This window comes from Microtus oregoni, unplaced genomic scaffold (genome assembly GCF_018167655.1).
Source record: "Microtus oregoni isolate MIOR12 unplaced genomic scaffold, Mior012 000079F_ref0000094, whole genome shotgun sequence".
NCBI lineage: Eukaryota > Metazoa > Chordata > Mammalia > Rodentia > Cricetidae > Microtus > Microtus oregoni.
In genome coordinates this window covers 2182652-2203960 of record NW_024544537.1, presented here as the reverse complement: position 1 = coordinate 2203960, position 21309 = coordinate 2182652, and the positions used below count along the sequence as shown (strand labels likewise).

The following is a 21309-nucleotide window of genomic DNA, read 5'->3' as shown; positions in this document are numbered from 1 at the left end:
CTCCATTAATTCTCTTATTTCTCTGTTAGGTTTCTGTCTGATTGACCTGTCCATTGGTGAGAGAGTTGTGTTGAAGTCTCCTACTATTAGTGTGTGCGGTTTGATGGCTGCCTTGAGTTTTAGCAATGTTTCTTTTATGTACGTGGGTGCTTTTATATTAGGGGCATAGATGTTCAGGATTGAGACTTCATCCTGATGAACTGTTCCTGTTATGAGTATAAAATGCCCCTCTCCATCTCTTCTGATTGATTTAAGTTTAAAGTCAACTTTGTTAGTGATTAGTATGGCCACACCTGCCTGTTTCTTAGGTCCATCTGCTTGATAGGCCTTTTCCCATCCCTTTACTCTGAGTATGTGTCTGTCTTTGTGGTTGAGGTGTGTTTCTTGTAAACAGCAGAATGTTGGATCCTGTTTTCTTATCCAATCTCTTAGCCTGTGCCTTTTTATAGGTGAGTTGAGTCCATTGACATTAAGTGATATTAATGACCAGTGGTTGTTAACTCCGGTCATTTTTTTTTTGTCGTAGAGTTTGTGTGTTTCCCTTCTTTGTTTTGTGTTGGTGAAGGGTCTCTAGATGTCTGAGTTATTGTGGTCATTGTTGGACTCCTTGGTTAGTGATTTTCCTTCATTTACTTTCTGTAAGGCTGGATTTGTGGCTGCGTATTGTTTAAATTTGTTTTTATCCTGGAAAATTTTATTTTCTCCATTTATAGTGAATGAAAGCTTGGCTGGGTATAGTAATCTGGGCTTGCACCCATGGTCTCTCAGTTTCTGCAGTACATCTATCCAAGACCTTCTGGCTTTCATGGTTTCCATGGAGAAGTCAGGTGTAAATCTGATAGGTTTACCTTTATAAGTAATTTGGCCTTTTTCCTTTGCAGCTCTTAATATTCTTTCCTTATTCTGTATGCTTTGTGTTTTGATAATTATATGGCGAGGGGATTTTTTTTTTGATCCAGCCTATTCGGTGTTCTGTATGCTTCTTGCACCTTCATAGGAAAATCTTTCTTTAGGTTGGGAAAGTTTTCTTCTATAATTTTATTAAATATATTTTCTGGACCATTGAGCTGCCCTTCTTCTCCTTCTTCTACTCCTATTATTCTTAGGTTTGGTCTTTTTATTGTGTCCCATATTTCCTGAATGTTTTGTGATGAGAGTTTGTTGGACTTGCTGTTTTCTTTGATCAGTGTGTTTATTTTCTCTATGGTATCTTCAGAATCCGAGAGTCTTTCTTCTATCTCTTGTATTCTGCTGGTTATGCTTGTTTCTGTAGTCTCTATTCGTTTACCTAGATTTTCCATGTCCAGCCGGCCCTCTGTTTGTGTTTTCTTCTTTGCCTCCATTTCAGTTTTCAGGTCTTGAACTGTTTCCATTATCTGTTTGATTGTTTTTCCTTGGTTTTCTAGGGTATCATTCACTGATTTATTAAATTCTTCAAACTTTCTGTTATATTTCTCATCCATTTCGATAAGGGCGTTTTTTACATGCTGTTTAAGGGTGTCAATCACTTTCATGAAGTCAATCTTTTCTCCTTCCTCTTGATTAAGGGGTTCTTGTCCTCCCGTTGTGAGGTGGCTTGTTTCTGGTAGCTTCATGTTGCTTTTCAGCTTGTTGGGCGAATTCTTGCCTTGACGTCGGCCCATCTCTTCTTCCAAATGCTCCCTATGGATCTTCTTTTACTGGATCAGGTCTCCTTGCCTACCAAACGCTGTCTCTCCCCAGTGTTGGCTCTCCTAATGCTGGGTCTCCTGGTGCCGAAAGATCAGGCCTCCGTGCTGGTTGGGCAGCTCGTAGACAAAGCGCCTACCCCGCTTGGTGCAGGCAGGCCACAGAAACAAAGGAACTGCTGCCCGCCCGGGAGCCCCAGGTACTCGGACCCAGCGCCCAGATAGGCTGGGCTGGGCGATGCCCCGCGCCAAAAGAGCGCAGTGGGGGCGAAGTGGGGAGGGCTCTGGACGGAAGCCCAATGCTGGGTCTCCTGGCGCCGAAAGATCAGGTCTCCGTGCTGGTTGGGCAGCTCGCAAACAAAGTGCCGACCCTGCTTGGTGCAGGCAGGCCCCAGAAACAAAGGAACTGCTGCCCGCCTGGGAGCCCCGGGTACTGGGACCCAGTGCCCAGATAGGCTGGGCTGGGCGATGCCCCGCGCCAAAAGAGGGCAGTGGGGGCGAAGTGGGGAGGGCTCTGGACAGAAGCTGGGTGGGCCAGGAAGAAAGAGGCAGCACCCGGGGAGTAGAGGCCCTGCAGAGAGCCCAAGCAGAACAGGGGGCCGAGAAACCCCCGAGCTCCCCGTCCCAGGCTGGCGCCTTGGGCCAGAAACTCACCCCAATGCTGGGTCTCCTGGCGCCGAAAGATCAGGCCTAGGCTAACAATTTTTAAGACTAAAAAAAAAAATCTCAACAAACATAAAATCATTGTTGCAGAGGAATAGAGAAATACATTCCATGGACTATCCTAACACCAATTTAAAAAATTTTAGTATTTAATAGTTGTTTCTTAAATAGTTGTTATACTTTTAAAATTTGATTCAAATATAATTTTATATTAAAGTACTAAGGGTTTATACTTTAGTTTCATTAGTTATCCTGGCTTTATTGCTCCTTAATAGTCCATTTAAGCTAATTTTTTCAAAGCCAAGCACAGAATAATTATTATGTGTTAATTACAAATTGAAAATGAGCTAAAAATTGCTTTTGTATTAGCTTACATGCCATTATTTTCAAAGAACCTTAGCCTTCATGGTCTCATTTGAAACATTCCTTTCTATGACTTACTCATGCTTTTCCTCCGTCTTGTGACTTACCGAAATTTTCCAAGGTTTAGGGGTAGTGTCAGTCCTTACATGAAGTCTCCTCTTAAAGACTTCACATATTGTCACTACCTTACCTCATTAATTTTAAGAACTGTTAATGTCATTGCCATTCACTTTAATATTTTTGCTGTATTTTTTCTGGTTACATTCCAGTCTCTAACTTCCTTTCTTTTTTTTTTATATTTTAATTTCATTTATTTATTTATTTATTTATTTATTTATTTATTTGGGATTTCTGCCTCCTCCCCGCAACCGCTTCCCATTTCCCTCCCCCTCCCCCGATCAAGTCCCCCTCCCTCATCTGCTCAAAGAGCAATCAGGGTTCCCTGACCTGTGGGAAGCCCAAGGACCACCCACCTCTATCCAGTCTTCCTCTGTCCTCTTAAACTCATAAATTATTTTGGTTATTATTACATATATATGTAAATACACACAACATACACTTACTATCTCATATGTAGTATATATATATATATATATATTGTGTATATATATGTATATATTACACACACAAATTTTGCCTGGACTCTTCATCTAGTTATAAGAACATGTGAAAATTCCCCGTCACCGCTGGTGTTCTCTTCATTTTGACTAATTGTCGGTTTCTGTAATTTCCTATGTCTGCCACACACACAAAAAAAAAAACTTCCTTGATGATAGATATAAGGATAATTATTTCAAGTGCAGTTAGAGATTATACTGGTTTAGGAAAATGTCAATTTTGCTCTAAGATCTGTGACCACCAACTTAGGATAATTGGCTAGATTCATAGTGTTAAGCCTAATTTCTCTCCTGTTGAGGAGTCATTTAAGTCCAATTAAACAAGTTTGGTTTCATTAAAGATATAGCTGTGAAAATTGCACCATTATGGTTATCTTGCCGTAGTGGTCATTATCATAGTTCATAGGCAGCACATCTGGGTAGGACTGCTGATTCATTTCATCTTTAGAGGCACTCAGAGCAGCTCTATGAGAGATAGTCTACAGGAAGGAGACTTTCAGTTCTTAGTTGATCCCTCCAAGTCTTGCGTTTGAAGCATGCGGTGTCTTCAGCAACTGAACTTCAAATTCTTGGAGGCAACCAATAGCAGTGGTAATGCCATTCTTGGGCATATACCTGAAAGACCCATCATCCTTCTCAAGAAATACTTGCACAGTCATGTTCGTTGCCACCACGTTCACATCAGCTAGGATTCAGAAACCACCTAGATGTCTTTCAATTGCTTAATGGATAACTAAAAGATAAAGACAAATTAAATCAGTAAATGTACAGGTAAATCTATGAAACTAGAAAATGGTATACCAAGGGAGGCGACCCGGACTCAAAAAGACAAACACCACATAGCCTATCTTATTTGTGGAAACTAATTCTGAATCCTTAGGTCTGAGTATGTGACCTGGGGTAATAGCAAAAACTATAAGAATTAAAAAAGCCGGGGAGGGGGCTATGTGGGATAAAGAGGAGCTACAGAGATGGCCACATAGAACATATGGTTTGTGAGAGTTGGAAATGGGAAAACCATGAAGTGCAGGGTTGTGATCAGGACTTAAAATGTAGCTCTGAGTGGCATGGCATTGAATATGGGTTGCATGGTTGCCTGAAACTCATGACAATCCTCCAGACCCAATATTCCAAGAGTTGGAGTGACAGACATATGCCACCATATCTTACTTTAGAGACATGATATTTGGAATTTTTCTCAAGTTGCTTAGAAAAGAAACATAATATTTTGTGCACAGATTTTACACACACAGACACAAACACACAGTGACTGATGTAGCAATATTTTAACTATAAATCTGGGTGAAGAGAACAGGGGAGTTCTTTGAGATTTCTTGTAAGTATTTCTGAAAGTTCTAAAGCACGTGCATATGACTATTAGCAAATAAAGCATTTGTCAAATAAGGGACAAAAAGATGGCCATAGTTAGGAAGTGCTTATGGAGAAGTTATCAGCAGACATTCTGACCATTTGCAGAAAGAGTAGAAAAACTATGCCACATAGGAAAATATTTAAACTGGTCCAAAGCGTGAGAAATGAAGAAGTGAAGGGCATGCAACGCAAACTGGAGTTTAGCCAGTCTCTTTGGAGAAGCAGCCGGTAGCTGGAAGGTGAGAAGGGAGAACGAAGGTACTCGGTGAGATAAAGGTAAAGCAGGTTCAGTTACAAAAGGCTACAGAGTAGTAACTGCCCCACCCATATATGACAGGGTACCAGGAACCACTCTACCTCTGCAGCCTTTATGAATATTTTTAAAGTTATAATATGTAAAGGTCTTTATCATTATAGTTAAGCTTAATTCATGTTTGTTTCTTGAAAATGGCAGCAGTCGTGGTAATTGAAACTATAGGAAGAATGCTTATTAATAGAAAAACTCGGTTAAGAGCTTCCCTTAGATATATAAGAAATAAATATTCAATTCAGTCTCGATTTTTCTATTTTAGTATTATTTATGTATAATTCCTTTTTAAAGGAGTGTGATGATAATTTTTTTTTCTAAGAGACTAAAATGACCTACTTTATAGTATATATGGTTTCGGTGTTTAACTTCCTTTTTTATAGGATTGCTATTTATAACCACTTCCCTCAACCCTGGGGGGATTTCATAGGATTAAAGACTTCTGATTCACTTTGTATTTGAAGTTATTTTTTCCCTCCACCTTTGCTCAGCTAGTGGAATCCATGATGGATTTTCATCTCCAAGGGGTAAGCTGCTTGTAGTTAAGTCTGATAGCTGACTTAGGTCTTCTTAGAAATAGCATCAGTTCCTTCCTTTTCCTGTGTTTTGTTTCTTTTAGAATGGTAGACTCCATGTAGACACAATAAATTACAATGCTTTAGTACTGTTAAGCATGTAATGGCTTTAGTTTTGTTCATGTAAATATTCAGTAAATACCTTGTGTCATAGCAGAGAAATAGATAGGAGTCTTTAGCATTCTCTTTCTTTGGCATGAGTAAAGTTACAATGAGAAAGGTGAGAGACAGTGGCACCCTGAGTTTATCTGAGGCATTAGATTATAGTCACAATTTATTTGAGAGGGTAGCATCTGATAAGAACAGCAGATGCAGGCACAGAATAGAATTTGGAAGAGATAATTAGGATTTAGGTACTTCAAATAATGATTTAGTCAAGTGTTTTCTGACACTTGGTTACCTCTGTAGGAGACAAATAAAATTCCTTGCATTTGACAAGTTGTGGAATTCATTTTCATTTAAGTTCCTAGTTAAAGTAATTATAAAAACTAATAAATAACATGCATAAAGTGAAATCAATTTAAAAATAACCTTCATTCACATTATATTATAGTGTTATGTTTCTTGAAATGTCCTTTGGTTGCTATTTTTATAGTGTATTAGTAAAAAATACTTGAATGGCCTCATTATTCAAATCCTTCCCTTTTTTCTACAAAGAAAACCAAAGAATGCTCTTGTTCTACCATATAGGAAAAAGTACTTTAATGGGTGTGATAAATATTTGTGGTTTTGCTCAGGAATACACAGCTATAATATAGTTGTGAAGGTCTTTCTGTTTTTATGAGGCTTCTTTAAAGGATTGATTAATAATCTTCCAGGGTGCTCATAAAGCATGTGTCTGTCAGCAGAATTAGAGACGCACCCAACTAGAGAACAGGTTTCACAATAGCCTAAGATGAATTCTGTTCATTAGAGGGGAAAATGGGTTGTTTTAAGCCTAAATTGACATGCTTGCTGATTTCAGCAGTGAAAGCTGTTCCTTGGGGTCAGGTTTAATTTAGAGTCTGGGAAAATTCAAGTACAAGTTGATGGAGTTACTTTTACAACACACTTTTAAGTTTAAAGAAATGTAAACGTCCTCAAAGTAAATAAGAGTAGAGCAAGTATCTACTAATATATCTGTAAGTAAAAAGCAAAGAGTCCTGCTAACATTTAAGAGTCAACTAATAAGAAATCAAAAAAGATAATCTGATAGTTACTTCTTATCAAAATCTTTTCAATCGTTAAAAAATAACTTTCACTAGCGACATAACCGTAACAGGTAAATTTGTTCACTGCCACACCCATATCACCTAGAAGATCTAGAATTGGAAAAAAAAAACCTGTAATATTCTAAATGAAGAAGTAAACAAATGGAAGAATTTATATCTTTTTATCTGAATGTATTTGTTTAGTTATCAAATTCAAGGTGAGTGTTTGGCATTATCTCTAGTTTGGGGGTAACATTTTAAAACTATATGATCTATTGACCATAATTATGCAGTTGAGAAGAAATCTTACTAAAGCAACTTTTCAACCTGCTGTTTTCCAGATGATTAACTTTTAGCATTCTAACCCTAGAATATGTCTTATTTTACAAAATCTATCTGCAGTTGTTGTCTCTGCCTTAAATTTTGTTCAGTACTGTCCAACTTACTTATGCTACTTACTTCAATAGCTGTCTTTGGCAATTTGTTCCATATTTCAAACACACTTTTATATAAAAAACCATAAAAGTTAGAAACCTGAAAATTGGATTTTTCTTCTGAGCAATCACAACTTACAAATGCAGAAGAACATTTAAAAGCGAGTCACTCTGATTTTTTCAAAAAAAAACACAGAAATATTCTCTAAATAAATGTACAGTGTTTGAATAAGTTTTTCTTACTATTTTAATATTACAAGAAACCATTGAGATTAAATCTGAAAGCTGTTCACAGAGAAAATGCTAAATAAATGATCCAGAGTTGCCCTTTCCAAAATCAAAATCACTAGAAAATTATCTGGTATCAAAGGGCATAAAGAGGTAAATTAGGTTCAGAACTATTATTAGCTATCAAATTTTATCTTTTCACTTTTATGAACTTAACATTTAAAGTCTGACAAGTTCTAATGTAGTTATTAAGAGAACAAAAATAAAAGATGCATTCCGGCCAGGGAAGCAGGTAGGCTAACTGTAGATCTTTACTTCTTCTGCTTCTCCAAATCCAGTCCTCCAGTCTCAACCCCAAGTCTTCAATAGCACACGATTTTCTGAGGCCTTCATTCTTCCCCTGCCCATCTCTCCAGTGAATCATACAAATATTTTCCTTCTAATATCCCTTCCCCCATTCATTACTTTATACCAGTTCCCAAATCAAACAGGCACTTCCTGGGAGCACACAGGTCACTCTGACCAGGGGAACAAGTAGGCTCACTACAGACCTCCCCTTTTATTGGAAAAGAAGAAGTAAAGTATCTTTATTTGCAAATGATATGATAGGACACATAAGTGGTCCTTGCAGGAAATTCTTACAGCTCATGGGCACTTTAAGCAAAGTAGCGGGATACAAAATTAACTCACAAGAATCAGCTCTCATTGATACAAATAACAAATGAACTGAGAAAAAAATAGGAAAGCAGCACTTTTCACAATAGCCTCAAATAATATATATTATCTTGTGGTAACTTTAACCAAGAAAGGGAAAAGACCTGTGTAGAAGGAACTTCAAGTCTTTGAAGAAATAAATTGAAGAAGATATGAGAAGACAGAAAGATCTCTCATGCTCATGGATAGGCAGCATTAAGATGGCAAAAATGCCCCCCTTGCCAAAAGAATCTACAGATTCAAGGCAACCCCACCAAATTCCAACAGATCTTTAATTTTTTTGCGGACCTTTAAAGGTTAATTTTCAGGTTCATGTGGAAACACACACAGAGAAAAAAACAGGATAGCTAAAACAATCCTGAATGACCTAGTGTCTTTGTTACAGACAGGAAGGTACTTTGAACATAAATCCAAATGCAACCACAAATCCTTGCAATCCTTGATCCTGACTGCAAAATATACTAGTGTAATGGGGGCAGAAAACTTGTGCGAGTATTAAAGCAATGTCTCATTTAAGTTAAGCCCACTTCATGACCGGGAAGTTACACTGGACATTGCTAGGATGACCAAGAACCCAAGAAAAGATAGTCTAAGAACCTAAGGTAAAAAACAATAAACAAAAACTAACAAGTGAATGCACAGCATCTGTCAGAGTGCTTGTTAATAAATAGAAATTATTGTTGATTTCACCCAATTAAAGTAAAATTAAGTTTTGTAACCAGAACAATATTTTTTCAAATATTTTTTCATATTTCTAAGATTTTGGCCATTGACTATAGAGACTAAGATGGCAAATAGATATTGATGTTTGAAGACAAAAGGACGTTATTACTGATTAACATTTATTCTTAAAATGGTTTTTAATGTTAAGTTTATTATTGTGAATGGTTTCCCAAAAGTCACTAAATGTTAAAATTATTTATATGAAGATTGGCGAGATGGCTCAATGGTTAAGAGTGCTTACTGCACAGCAATGAAGATTAGATTTTGCATTTCTGTTTCTAGGATTCCAGTTCCTGTGAATAAAGGAAGGAGACTCAGTGAGGCTTGCTAGTTGCCAGCATATCTGAAAATTGTGAGCTATACATTCTCAGAAAGACCCTGTCTCAAAATCCTAAGGCAGTAAGTAAAAAAGGAAGACACCTGAACACTGTGACCTCCATGTGCCTTAGATAGGTGCCTGCATCTGCCAACACATGTGTACATTCAGCACATACACCACTATACACCAAAATATTTATATAACGGAAGAGTCTAAGGGCTAGAGTTTAAGTGATGCTATTCAAAAATTTATGATCATATGATGAAGTGGAGAATGTATTAAAAATGAGTATTACCAGCTATTTATTAATTCATTAAGTCTGAAATGAATCAAAGAAGTTTGGTGATTTTCATGGCTAGGCAACTTTAAGGAAACTTGCTGCAGTTCATCTATATCAACTTCTCATTTTATATGTAATGAATTTTATTTACAAAGACATTAAATACTATATCTTAAATGATATATGAGATTTTCCTGTCTCTAAAAAAATTACCCAAGACAAGACTAAAATATAACTAACCCTTTTCAAATATACTGTGATGAGTCAAATTACATTTTTTTAGTTTATTTACACAAATCCAAATTACTCCATCTTAGTTCATAGGTAGAGAGGCAAGTCTCTGCTACAATTTTCATTTGAAATCATCTTGAATCTAAGAATGGAACACATGTCATATTCAGTTCCTTTCTATAAAGCCTCACAAACTGGAGATTCATATCCTGTTACGTCTTTTTGTTTCTAAAAATGTTTCAGCTGATTTGAAAATAGTCCTTTTCCTTTATGGTGTAAAAAAGGAATATACAATGCTGGAGAACTCCCAATGCAAGAGATATTTTTCTTCTTTCAGGCAACACTACAAGATTTGGAGCAGAGACGCCCCCAGTTGGAAGAACTCATTACTGCTGCCCAGAATTTGAAAAACAAAACCAGCAATCAAGAAGCTAGAACAATCATCACTGATCGAAGTAAGTCCCTCAATGGGTCAGGGAACATTAAAGCCAGATACATGAAATACTCAGTAACAGCTCAAAGTATAGAAAATGTAATATATTTGTATATGATAACTATTTCACTGAAGAATATTTTCAGGATATAAAGTCATCCAGCTATTGAATATGATTCCAATGAATTGAAAATGTATGATTTTAGTGAAGCTCGGGTTTATGGAGTCTCAAGGCATTACATGGTGAATGTGGTGAACATAGTGTGGAGAGTTATAGTATCCTTAGTTATCATCTATCTGATCTGATGCTCATGGAGATAACAGTCTCTTTCTCATAGTCTTGATTGTTGGGCCAAGCCAACACTTGTTTCCTGAACCAACTTTAATGTCTCTCTACAACTTCTCTCTAATAGCTATCACATATTAAGTATCTTATAACTACCATATAAAGTGTATGTACATATAAAGTCTTTAAAAAGTCACCCTATGCAATTTCATAGTAATATTTTTGGTACATAAGTAACTGGGTTCCAAGTTACTCAGATTGTTAAAGCTTTCAAAACAAAGAGCATAGCTTAGAATTTTCAAGCCTCTTTATGGTTCGACAACCTTTTCCTTTGAGTACTTTATCAACTCTTCTTTTATTTTTAATATGGTTACTAGAACTAAATACATTTATGTTCTGCAATTATTTATGTCCTGATTCACTTCCCAGAAACACTGTCTCTTTCATTTGCGTGGTGTTAATCTAAATGTCCTGTTCTCAGTTGTGAAATCTAAACTTGGATTGTTGTTCAAACTATGAATTTGTAGACAAACCAATGCACTAGGTGAACAGCATTAACCACTATGACTAGTAACCTCTCACATCTTGCTGGCTTTTATAGTAGATTACTTTTTTTATTCTGTTGCTGTCCCAAAATGTCACCTTGTATGCAGAACATCTTAGGCATTTAATCAATAGATAGAAAATGACTATTGCTCATAAGAATTTGTCATGAGCCAACCCTAAAAGAAATACACATTGATTTTTTTTATAGTCTATTGTTTGTGCCATGTGACATGAGCCTATGACTATAAAGACAGTGTGAAATTATTACCGGTATTGAACCTGTGAAGAAGAGAAATAGATGTGGAAAAAAACTAGGCAGTTTCTCCCACTACTACTATGGACAAAGAACAAATGTAGGTGCTATAGCTCTACATTTGATTTCAAAATGTCTTCTGTACATCCACCGTGACAAGAATAATGCAATGGCTAACAATGAGTCATTCAGTTGATATATCAGAACTTTCCTTTTCAAAAGTGGACTCTAAGAGTTTTCTACAATGTTACAATATATCAGCTCAAAACAGTAAATCTTAATGTGCAATTGTATTGTTTCTTGTCTGAAAAAGTAGGAAAATTTGGTAAAGATGTATATGCAAATCTTACCAGAATTTTAATCATTTATTATTTTGCTAAGGAGAAATAGCTTCCTTTCCCTAAGATAAAATTAGAATTAATATATTTGCAATATATGTTCATCATCAGATACAGATTTTTCCATTATCCCTTGCAATCTTTTTTACTCTATTGTGTTTACATTTTTTATGATATAGATTACAATTGAATGGCTGGAGGGCAAGTATATATTTCTCTGACAATATCTAGTGATTTGAATAACTCCGTGTTTCTAAGCTTTTTTTCTTTTATAACTGAGACCCTTTATAAATAACTGCAGCATAAGGAACCAATTCTAATTTAAATAGTCTTTTGAAATGTGTCATGCTGGTTATTAAAGCATAAGCTAGAATCTGACTTCTGAACATTCATGGAGTTGCAAATGGTGCTACTTGGATAATTCTGACAAGATATGTTTGTCTAAATAATGTCATATGTAACACTGCTATGTTTTAATTTGTCTTCCTATTTCAAATCTATAAAATAGGATGAAAATTCAGTACTCACAAATTAGTGCTCAAAATACAATTTTTCTTTATATAAATTTGGTGGTTTTTAAGGATAGGGTGGGAATAAAGTATTTGCTCATAAAGTTGTATTTGCCCACTAATGGTTTGTTCTTCTTTTTATTGCCCTATACCTTCTAGAAATTCTTAAAAAATAATCATTTAAATAGAGAAAATATTTAATACATGTGTGATACTATATTGAAGCATTTCCCATCTTCGTAAATCCCACCTCATAACATTGCATGTTTTGAATATATATATATATATGTGTGTGTGTGTGTGTGTGTGTGTGTGTGTGTGTATATATACATATATATATATATTCACATTGGCCAACACTATTTGTGAAATGAAAGGAAAATTATAATAAAGCAGGATCTGTCTTTCCATATATATAATATATGGTTATTACATTTCATCAAAAGCAAACAAAGTGAATAAGCAATTTCCTCACTAGTAGTAATAGACCTTAATAATTAGGTCTACAAAATAGCTATATGTTCTATCATACAAAACAGTTTCCTTGCTATCTGTTGCTTTCAGGCAATCATATTGTTCATACTCATATTTTACTCTAAATGAAAGAGTAAGTTTCCTTCTAAGTGAAATCAGATGAGACATTCTGGTGTTCAGATTGCTTATTTTTTCTCCAGTTCTTTCATTGCTGAATTTGTCAACAATTCCTGGTCATTTTCTTCTTCAAAGTGACTGGGTCAGGGGACCAAAAGCTCATAAATTAAGAATGATTTGAAGTTGCTTTCCTAGAAGTATCTGAATTATGCAAAATTCTTGTTCATGCCCATTAATATTGCAAAGCATAATACCACAATAACCTGCATAGCAGTGCAGAAGATATGGAAAGACAGATCCTTCTTTATTATGTTTTTCCTTTCATTTCACAAATAATGTTGACCAATGTGAGTCCCCTAACATTTGTATATGAGAGCCTTGCCTTTGTAACTTTTTCTGCCATAATTCCCACTGCTATCATTATGAGGCCATAAAACAAAAGCACATGCAAGTTTTGGATAGCAAACTGCCTGAATTGGCCATTGACTTTTTTACTTGTATAAAATCTCTAAAATTTCCTACCTCCGTTTCCTTTTTTATAAAATAGAATTACTTTTTCATGCCTTAGTGAGACAGCGTGTGGAATACTTAGGGCAGAACCCTGATAGAATCTCAGTGAGAGTAAGTGTTAGCTGGTGTTGTTTTGATTATGATGTTTGGATGATTGGAATGCATGTTTAGAGAGTATCTAATAAACTTTTAGTAGCTTTTCGTTTATCTCACTACCAAAAAAGCAGCAATTTAAAATGTTTAACAGTGAAGACTCCTTGGAAAACATGAAGTAAGTTATGTAGATAAATTAAATAATAAGAGAAAATTTTATCTGGGTAGTGAAGAAATTCATGTAAGTGGTTTCATTTCAATGTTCCTTATAAATAAAGGAAGTGCATATTGTTATTGCCATTTTAGAGATAGAAATTAAGTCTTAGGAAACATCAACTAAACTCGTGGAGGAGGTTAGGAAGATGATACATGAGAAGTTAGAAATCTAGCCTATGTCCATATGACGTTAAGGCTTTTAATAGATAAACCTGAAAAACTTAGTTATACATCAACCGTGGTTACCTACGTAAGACTTGTGAAAATTTGAAACAATCAATATTCCATCAAAATGGGGGAGGAGCTGCCCAGACCTGACCTTTCCTTGAAAAATTCATCAACACTAAATTGTGACTGAAGGAAGAGAAATCATTTTCTCTATTGGTATAGGGATTAGTAAGTTACCCAGCCTCCAAATAAATAAACCCCGACCTATGCTCATACAAAGACATCTAATAAATAAACACAGTAAATTACAAAAGTCTTGAAACTAGGAAAAAGGACTTTTGGGGGAATGTGTATGGTATTCAGTGTAAGTAGAAATGGTATAATAGTGGGGATAAATAAGATTAAAAGTACATTAGGCAAATTATGAAATTGTACAAGAATAAAAACTATCTTTTGAAAAGAAAAGATTGGCTAGTCGAAGACTAGAAAGTGTTGTGTTTGAGAAAGATCTTGTCCTGGTGTTTTATCTTCCAGTGGCTCTCTCAGACAATGCAGTTTGGGGCAAATAAGATTTGTACAAATCTCTGTGGCCTATAAGACCTTATTGCTGAAGATACCACATATGTAAATCATAGAACATGGAGAAATCAAGCTGGTATGGACCTTCATCCACAATGACTTAGTTTTCATAATGCTGAAAGATGCTATGCATGCTACCAGAGAAGAAAAGAAATCACCAGTCTTACATGCTACAAACCCTTTGGCCTACAATAATGACTGACCTGACAAGAGGTACCCAGTGGTACTATAGTGGCGCCATCACCATGGGAGTAACCAACCACATTCTGCTTAGATTTAAGACCTGTTCCACAAGATGAAACCCATACCTGGGACCAGAATCAGGCTGAGCACCTATAGTTAGACTGTTCAGGTGTCACAAGAGAGAAGCCATTCTTATTATTCTACAAAACTGGGCATAGTATTAAATGAACTTCTAATGACTTATGATTATATCAATAGATCAGTATATCTATCAACTCTCATTTGAAGAGCTTTTATTTTCAGTAGATGGTGATCAACATAATGAACCCCAACTGACCCAAGCACAGGGAATAAGAGCCTGTAGAATGTTCAGCCCTAAAAGAAACATGCGTTCTACACCCTCTTATCCAACCCAAAGCTCAGAGACCGTTGGGGAAGATGGGATGGAAATATTGTGGTAGACAATTGCAAGGAAATATTATTTTTGTCAGAGCAGAGCAGCTTCATATATAATTATACTCAGCAGTTGGAAGAACATGTACAAATTGATGTAAGCCCAGGTCAGACTAGGAGCGTTAGACTCTCAGTCCACACTGGTTCTTACATTCTTTCTTCATCCTCTTATTCAGGGGTCCCTGAGCTCTGAGGATGGGGATTTATTGGAGATATCCCACTTATGTCTATGTGTTCCAAGGTCTTTCACTCTATGCATATTTTCTGGCTGGGTCTCTATATTTATTTCTATCTGTTTCAAGAGGAAGCTTCTGTGATAATGGCTGAGTAAGGCACTGATCTACAAATGTAGCAAAATGTCATTAGAAGTTATTTTATTGCTACATAGAAGAACAGTAGTATTTCATTTTCCTCTAGATCCTGGGCTCACTCGTCTCAGATTTTTGGTCACTCATGCAATGTCAGGGGCAGGTCACATCATGGTATAGTCCTTAAAACCAAGCAGATTTCAGTTGCTTTCCAATAAGCTTTGCACTACTGTTTTACCAGAGTATCATTCAGGCAGGCCACCATTGTAAACTGAAGGGTTTATAGCTATGTTAGCGTTTACATTTCTACTTCGGCATCTGCAGAGTTCCTTCCAGCACCAAGAACACTAGACTCTATGAGCAAAGACCCTATATGGGCACCAGCTTGACTTCTCCATGTTCAGTGAGTTCTCTAGGTGTTGTCTTCAGCAACAGGGCCTTGCCTTGCATTTGTGAAGATAGACCCACAGCCATGACAACAGCACGGGTTGTTTGTGGGTCCCAAGTGTCTCCTTTGGCTGGCAATTCAGGTAGATATAAGCCATTCCCAGTATTGTCAAGTTCAATTGGTAACAAGAGAAGTCCAGTTGGGATCTTGTTTTTCCTGTTATTTGAAGAATTCATTTAGATCATCTTTATATATGTTATCAATATATGTTAGAATCTATTTTAGGAAATTTCTCCGCTATTAGGTTTGCATACCTCTACTCATACAGCTCTTAATTTCAGCTGTCCCACTCCATACTCTCTCCCTTGTCCCCTTATTCCTCTACCTCTTTGCTTGATCCTCCAGTTCCAGCCTCATTCCCCATTAATCCTAACTATGCCTGCTATTACCCCTTTATATGAAGATATAATCAGTTCCATCCATTTACCTGTGGATTTTATTATCTTTAATAGCTGATTAATATTCCATTGTGTAAATCTGCTGCATTTTAATTATACGTCCATCTCCTGATGGAGGAAAGTCATTGGCTAATAAAGGAAATGTCTTGGCCCATTTTATTGGTTGAAAGATAGGTGGGAGGAGTAGACAGAACAGAACGCTGGGAGGAAGAGGAAGTGAGCTCAGAGTCTCGACAGCACTCCTCTCGGGAGCAGACGTCTGAGAGAGACACCGTGCTCCTGGCTCCTGGGCAGACGCATGCTAAGAAGTTCCGACCCAGGATGGACATAGGCTAGAATCTTCCCAGTAAGCGCACCTAGGGGCGCAACACAGATGATTAGAAATGGGCTAAATTAATATGTGAAAATTACCCTAGAAGAGGTTAGATAGAAATGGGCCAAGCGGTGTTTAAAAGAATACAGTGTCCGTGTAATTATTTCGGGGCATAAGCTAGCCAGGCAGGCGGCTGGGGTGTTGGGGATGCAGCCCCGCCGCCGCCCTTATTACTTCAATCTCCTGAGTGGTATCTAGGTTGTTTTCAATCTCTTGCTATTAAGAATAGGGCAGAAATAAACACAGTTGAGCAAAAGTCTCTGTGGTAGGATGAAGTGTCCTTTAGGTCTGTGCCTATGAATGGCATAGCTGTATCTTAAGGTGGATCGAGTCATATCTTCCTGAGGAACCACCACCCTGATTTCCACAGTGGCTGTACAAGCTTGCTGTCCCACCAGGAATGGAGGAGTGTTCCTCATCCTTGTCAGCATGAACTTCCCCTTCTTTTGTTGATCTTAGCCATTATGACAGGTGAGCAGTGAAATATCAAAGTAGTTCTGATTTGCATTGCCCTGATGACCAAGGATATTAAACATTTTTAGTGTTTCTCAGTCATTTGGTTTTCCTCTTCTGAGATTTTTTTGTTTAGATCTGTGCCCCATTTTTTAATTGGATTATTTGTTTTCTTGATATCCAGTTGTATGAATTCTTTTCTGTATTTTGGATATTAGCCCTCTATCAGGTTTGCAGTTGATAAAAATCCTTTCCCTTTCTATAGGCTGCCCCTTTGTCTTAATGATGATGTTGTTTGGTATTCAGAAGGTTTTCAGTTTCATTTATTTCTTAATTGTAGAGCCTGTGGTAACAGTATTCTGTTCAGAAAGTCTTTTCCTGTACCAAACGAGCTCAAGGTTATTCCCCACACTTTTTATCATGTGCAATGTATCTGGTTTTATGTTGAGATCTTTGGTCCATTCGGAGTTGAGTTTTGCGCAGGACAATAAGGATAGATCTATTTGGATTCTCTTACATGCAGCCACCCAGGTCACCCGGCATGTTTTAACAGAATCTAATTGAAGACCCAGGCATAAATCCACAAACCACCAGCATCTGGTTTTGATAAATAAGCCAAAAATACACTGGAAAAGAGAGAATGTCTTCAGTACCATAAATTATTGAGTGCCCATATCCCTCTACCAAACGGTATGATATGGACTCATCATTCCCATCATTTTGAGCCTGTGGTGAGACAGCACATCCTGGCAATGTAGGTTTGTCAGAGCACATTATGACTATAATGAGAGGAAACAATAAATCTATGAGTCCTTGTTTGGCTTGAAAGAGAGAGTCTCAAAGATTCAATGAACTTCCTAATCTTATGAGAGTAACAGGGTGAAGCAGTGTTTCTGTGTTTCACCCCTGTTATCACTGGTTTAATCTGGAAAGGAAAAAGCCTTTTTATTCCTATTATGTAGTAACAGTAGTGGTAGTAATAGTAGCGCTTTATTCTAGCATTGGTTTTTATAACATTTAATAAGTTATTTGTATGTATGTTTGTGTATAGCTATCTAATGCAAGCAAATGTCAGAATAGGGTGTCAGATCACCTAGAACTGGAGTTCCATTCAGCTGGGAGCCACCATATCGGTGCTAGGAACCAAACTCTAACCCTCTGGAAAGCATAACATGTTCTTAATTGCAGAGCCTTTCTCCAGCCTTTTCTTTCAGTGTTAATTACTAGTTATAATGCATTATTCAGAGAAATAGAATACATAGTGTGTGTGGGGTGGGAGAGATCAAGAGAACAGAGAGGTGAGTAAGGAGAGAGAGGTAGACAAGGACAAAATTTAAAGCTTTGCTTTACAGAATTGTAGGAGTAGACAATTTCACAAACTTGGGACAATCTGGCAAGGCAACAGGCATGGGAATTGTTGATGCCGGAGTTCAGTGGAAATCTGGAAGCAGAATTGCTTTCATTTCTGGCGACTTAAATCTTTTCTCTTAAAATCCTCAATTGAAGGGATTACATTTATCCCACTTATGGAAAGTAATCTGCTTTACTAAAATATTATTGATTGAAATGTTAATCACAGATAAACACACCTGCAAAAGTCTAGACTGGTGCTTGACTAAACAATGGAATAAAATTTATCAACTCAAATTTCATAATGCCATGTATCCTTTTAGATAAAAATCTCATGATTCACTTCAATAGTATACAATACGGCACCTGAAGTATACATTAAATCCTAGAAATTATATTTGATACTCTAATGAATTTCAGAATTGTTAAAATAATAACTTATATATAGAACATCTTAGCTATAAAAAGCAAATACAGAGCTGGTGAGATGGCTCAGCTGTAAAAGGCTTGCTACCAAGCCTGATGACCTTAGTCTAATCCTCAGGGCCCATATGGTAGAAGGAGAGGACCTATTTCTGTAAAGCGTCTTCTAACCTTCAGACTCAAATATGTGCATGCACAAACATAACCAATAATACATACGTAAATATAAAAATTAAATAAAATATATTTATAATTATTGTATAAGTTGCATTGAATGTATACTAAATATTTATAGTGAAAAAAACTTAATGTCTTTTATTCAATTCTAAGGATTAATAGAAAAATCTATTAAAATATTCTTTAAATCTAAATTATCAAATCCAGTTGTGTTCAGCTAACATTTCAGGTGAATATAATGTTCTCATTCACTTTTATAATAAATAATGAACACAGTAAGTTCAAAGCCAAGTAATAAGAATATTTTTAATATTTTATGGATGCTAGAATAAATATAGTAGTTAGGGACATAAAAAAATTCATAGCCAAATCAGCTAATAATACAAATATAAGGCAAAGAGAGGTGTGGTAACAAAGAAAGGTTCCATATTCCTAAAACTGCTACATGTATATTACTTTGAACCACATATAACTGCTTACTATGACAATCCAACCTCTCCTGAGACTATGGCAGGAAGAATGACTTACAGGTGAAACCAGGGTGCATAGTGCAATTCTCTCTCTACATTGGTTTTAAATGATAAGCTCAGAATTGCCAATGATATGTAGGTGTCACATTAAACAAAGGAAATTAAAAAGCTTCTCCCTTGGTGTAATATAACCAAGAGAAAGCTCAACTGTGAACTCTCTACTTCTCCCTGTATCTTCCATTGTCCCTGTCTGTTGTATGAATTTGAATCTGTGCCTGTCTGAAGTCTATCTTGAGTATATTTCTGCCCACATCTCTGTGTTTCTAATGAAGGGCTTTTCTCTTTCTATTGTTGAACAACACAGAAGGCATTACATGGGAAAGGAATGGTGTACTTTATCGAAGCTTTTAACAGAGTTTTACAAATGATTTTGTTGCTGACTCCAACTGACCCCGGCTGATCCAGTTAATAAACAAATGCTATCAAGCAATATCCCTGTGCTATGTTCAATATTTATACTGGGTGTTTATTATCTATTGTTACTTTCATCCTACTTGCTGTTTTCAGCAAATAATTATCATACATGCATATATCCATTGCTTTCTGGGCAAGAACAATAGAAGAGTATATAATTTAAGCTTGTAGCTATGATTTTAGAAATGTTGATTATACAGGAAATCCAAGTCAAGTAATGTTGGCTGTTATATTGTTCTTTTAAAGGCAGGTTAGATAAACAAGCTGAGTATCCAGCAGAAGAGAAGTCTTAAGTCTGAAATCATCTCAAAGTATATTAACTCAGCCCATCAAAAGTTCTAGTCTTCGAATTTAAGATATATGTGTGTGCGTTTGTGTGCGTGTGCGTGTGTGTGTGTGCGCGCGCGCGCATTGGATTTTTGAGACAGGGTTTCTCTGTGTAGCTTTGGAGCCTGTCTTGAAACTCACTTTGTAGACCAGGCTGGCCTCAAATTCACAGAGATCTATCTGCTTCTGCCTCCTGAGTATTAAGATATATTTTTATCATAATCCATTGCCACAGTTCTTCTCCTAATCTGTCTGTCTGTATATTTCTATTTCTCATTCTGCCTTTCTCCATCTCTCTATCTCTCTGTGGCTCTGTCATTCTCTCTATCATACACACACGTGTACACACACTTGCATACACATTTTCCCTTAATTTCTTTTTATGAATGTTGTAGTATTATCAACATTGAATCTAAAACCAGATTTGTCAGCCTTAAACCAAATATCTGTGACATTTATTTAGTTGCAGTGCTAGCTTTGTAGAGTTATTTAATATATAACATACCCACATACATAGTTACAAATGATATATTTATATAGAAATCATAAGATACTACTAATATGTTTATATAAGTTACCAAATTGTGATCCTTCATGCCAACTAAAATCAAATGTATGGGAATGAATTGGCTTAAAACTTGTAAATCCTCAGAGGGACTGTCTCATATACCACATCAAACAAAGCAAAGTCACATTTAATCCATTTTAGAAAGATGGGAAGCAAATATGGAAAACATACTGGAATATATTAGAAACAAGGAGTCCAGTATAAAAAATGGTAAAATTAAAGTTCAGCTAGAGACAGGAAAGTCAAGAAACAGGATCATTCCTTATTTCTTATGTGCCACATTTGATAACTAGCAATGCCAGAGGTTAAGAATTCCAATAATTATTGTGTCTCTTCATGTACTGCTTGCATGTCCTTAACTGAATCATAAACTTCAAGCTGTTAACACATTTGAATTATTGTAATTCTAGCATAATGCTCTGAACATAACATATTTGCCATAAATACCAATTTAATGGACAGTCTTACGAAGGCGATGGTATCTAATGTAGATCACAAGTTACCACTAACATGCCCATGTTTTTAGTTACTGTTAGGAAGAATAAGCATAAGAAGATTCATAAGATGCCTTGTTTCAAACGCAAAAACAAAAAATGGCAACCAAAGTAAAGAGACTCTGACTTTAACATGGCAGGGGAGATTTCAGTCCTACAAGTCAGGGAGTCTTATTTTGATAGGATGGATTTGGAAACATCTTGGA

The 21309-nt window shown here is 36.3% G+C and overlaps 1 protein-coding gene across 2 annotated transcripts in view; it reads left to right on the top strand.

Annotated features, from left to right (window-relative positions):
• Dmd (dystrophin) overlaps positions 1-21309 on the top strand; it is a 1759261-nt gene that overhangs the window by 1147807 nt on the left and 590145 nt on the right. For both annotated transcript variants that reach the window (XM_041642825.1, XM_041642826.1), the window contains one exon: positions 10020-10137. In XM_041642825.1, the coding sequence (XP_041498759.1) occupies positions 10020-10137 (118 nt within the window). The remainder of the gene's footprint in view (positions 1-10019; positions 10138-21309) is intronic.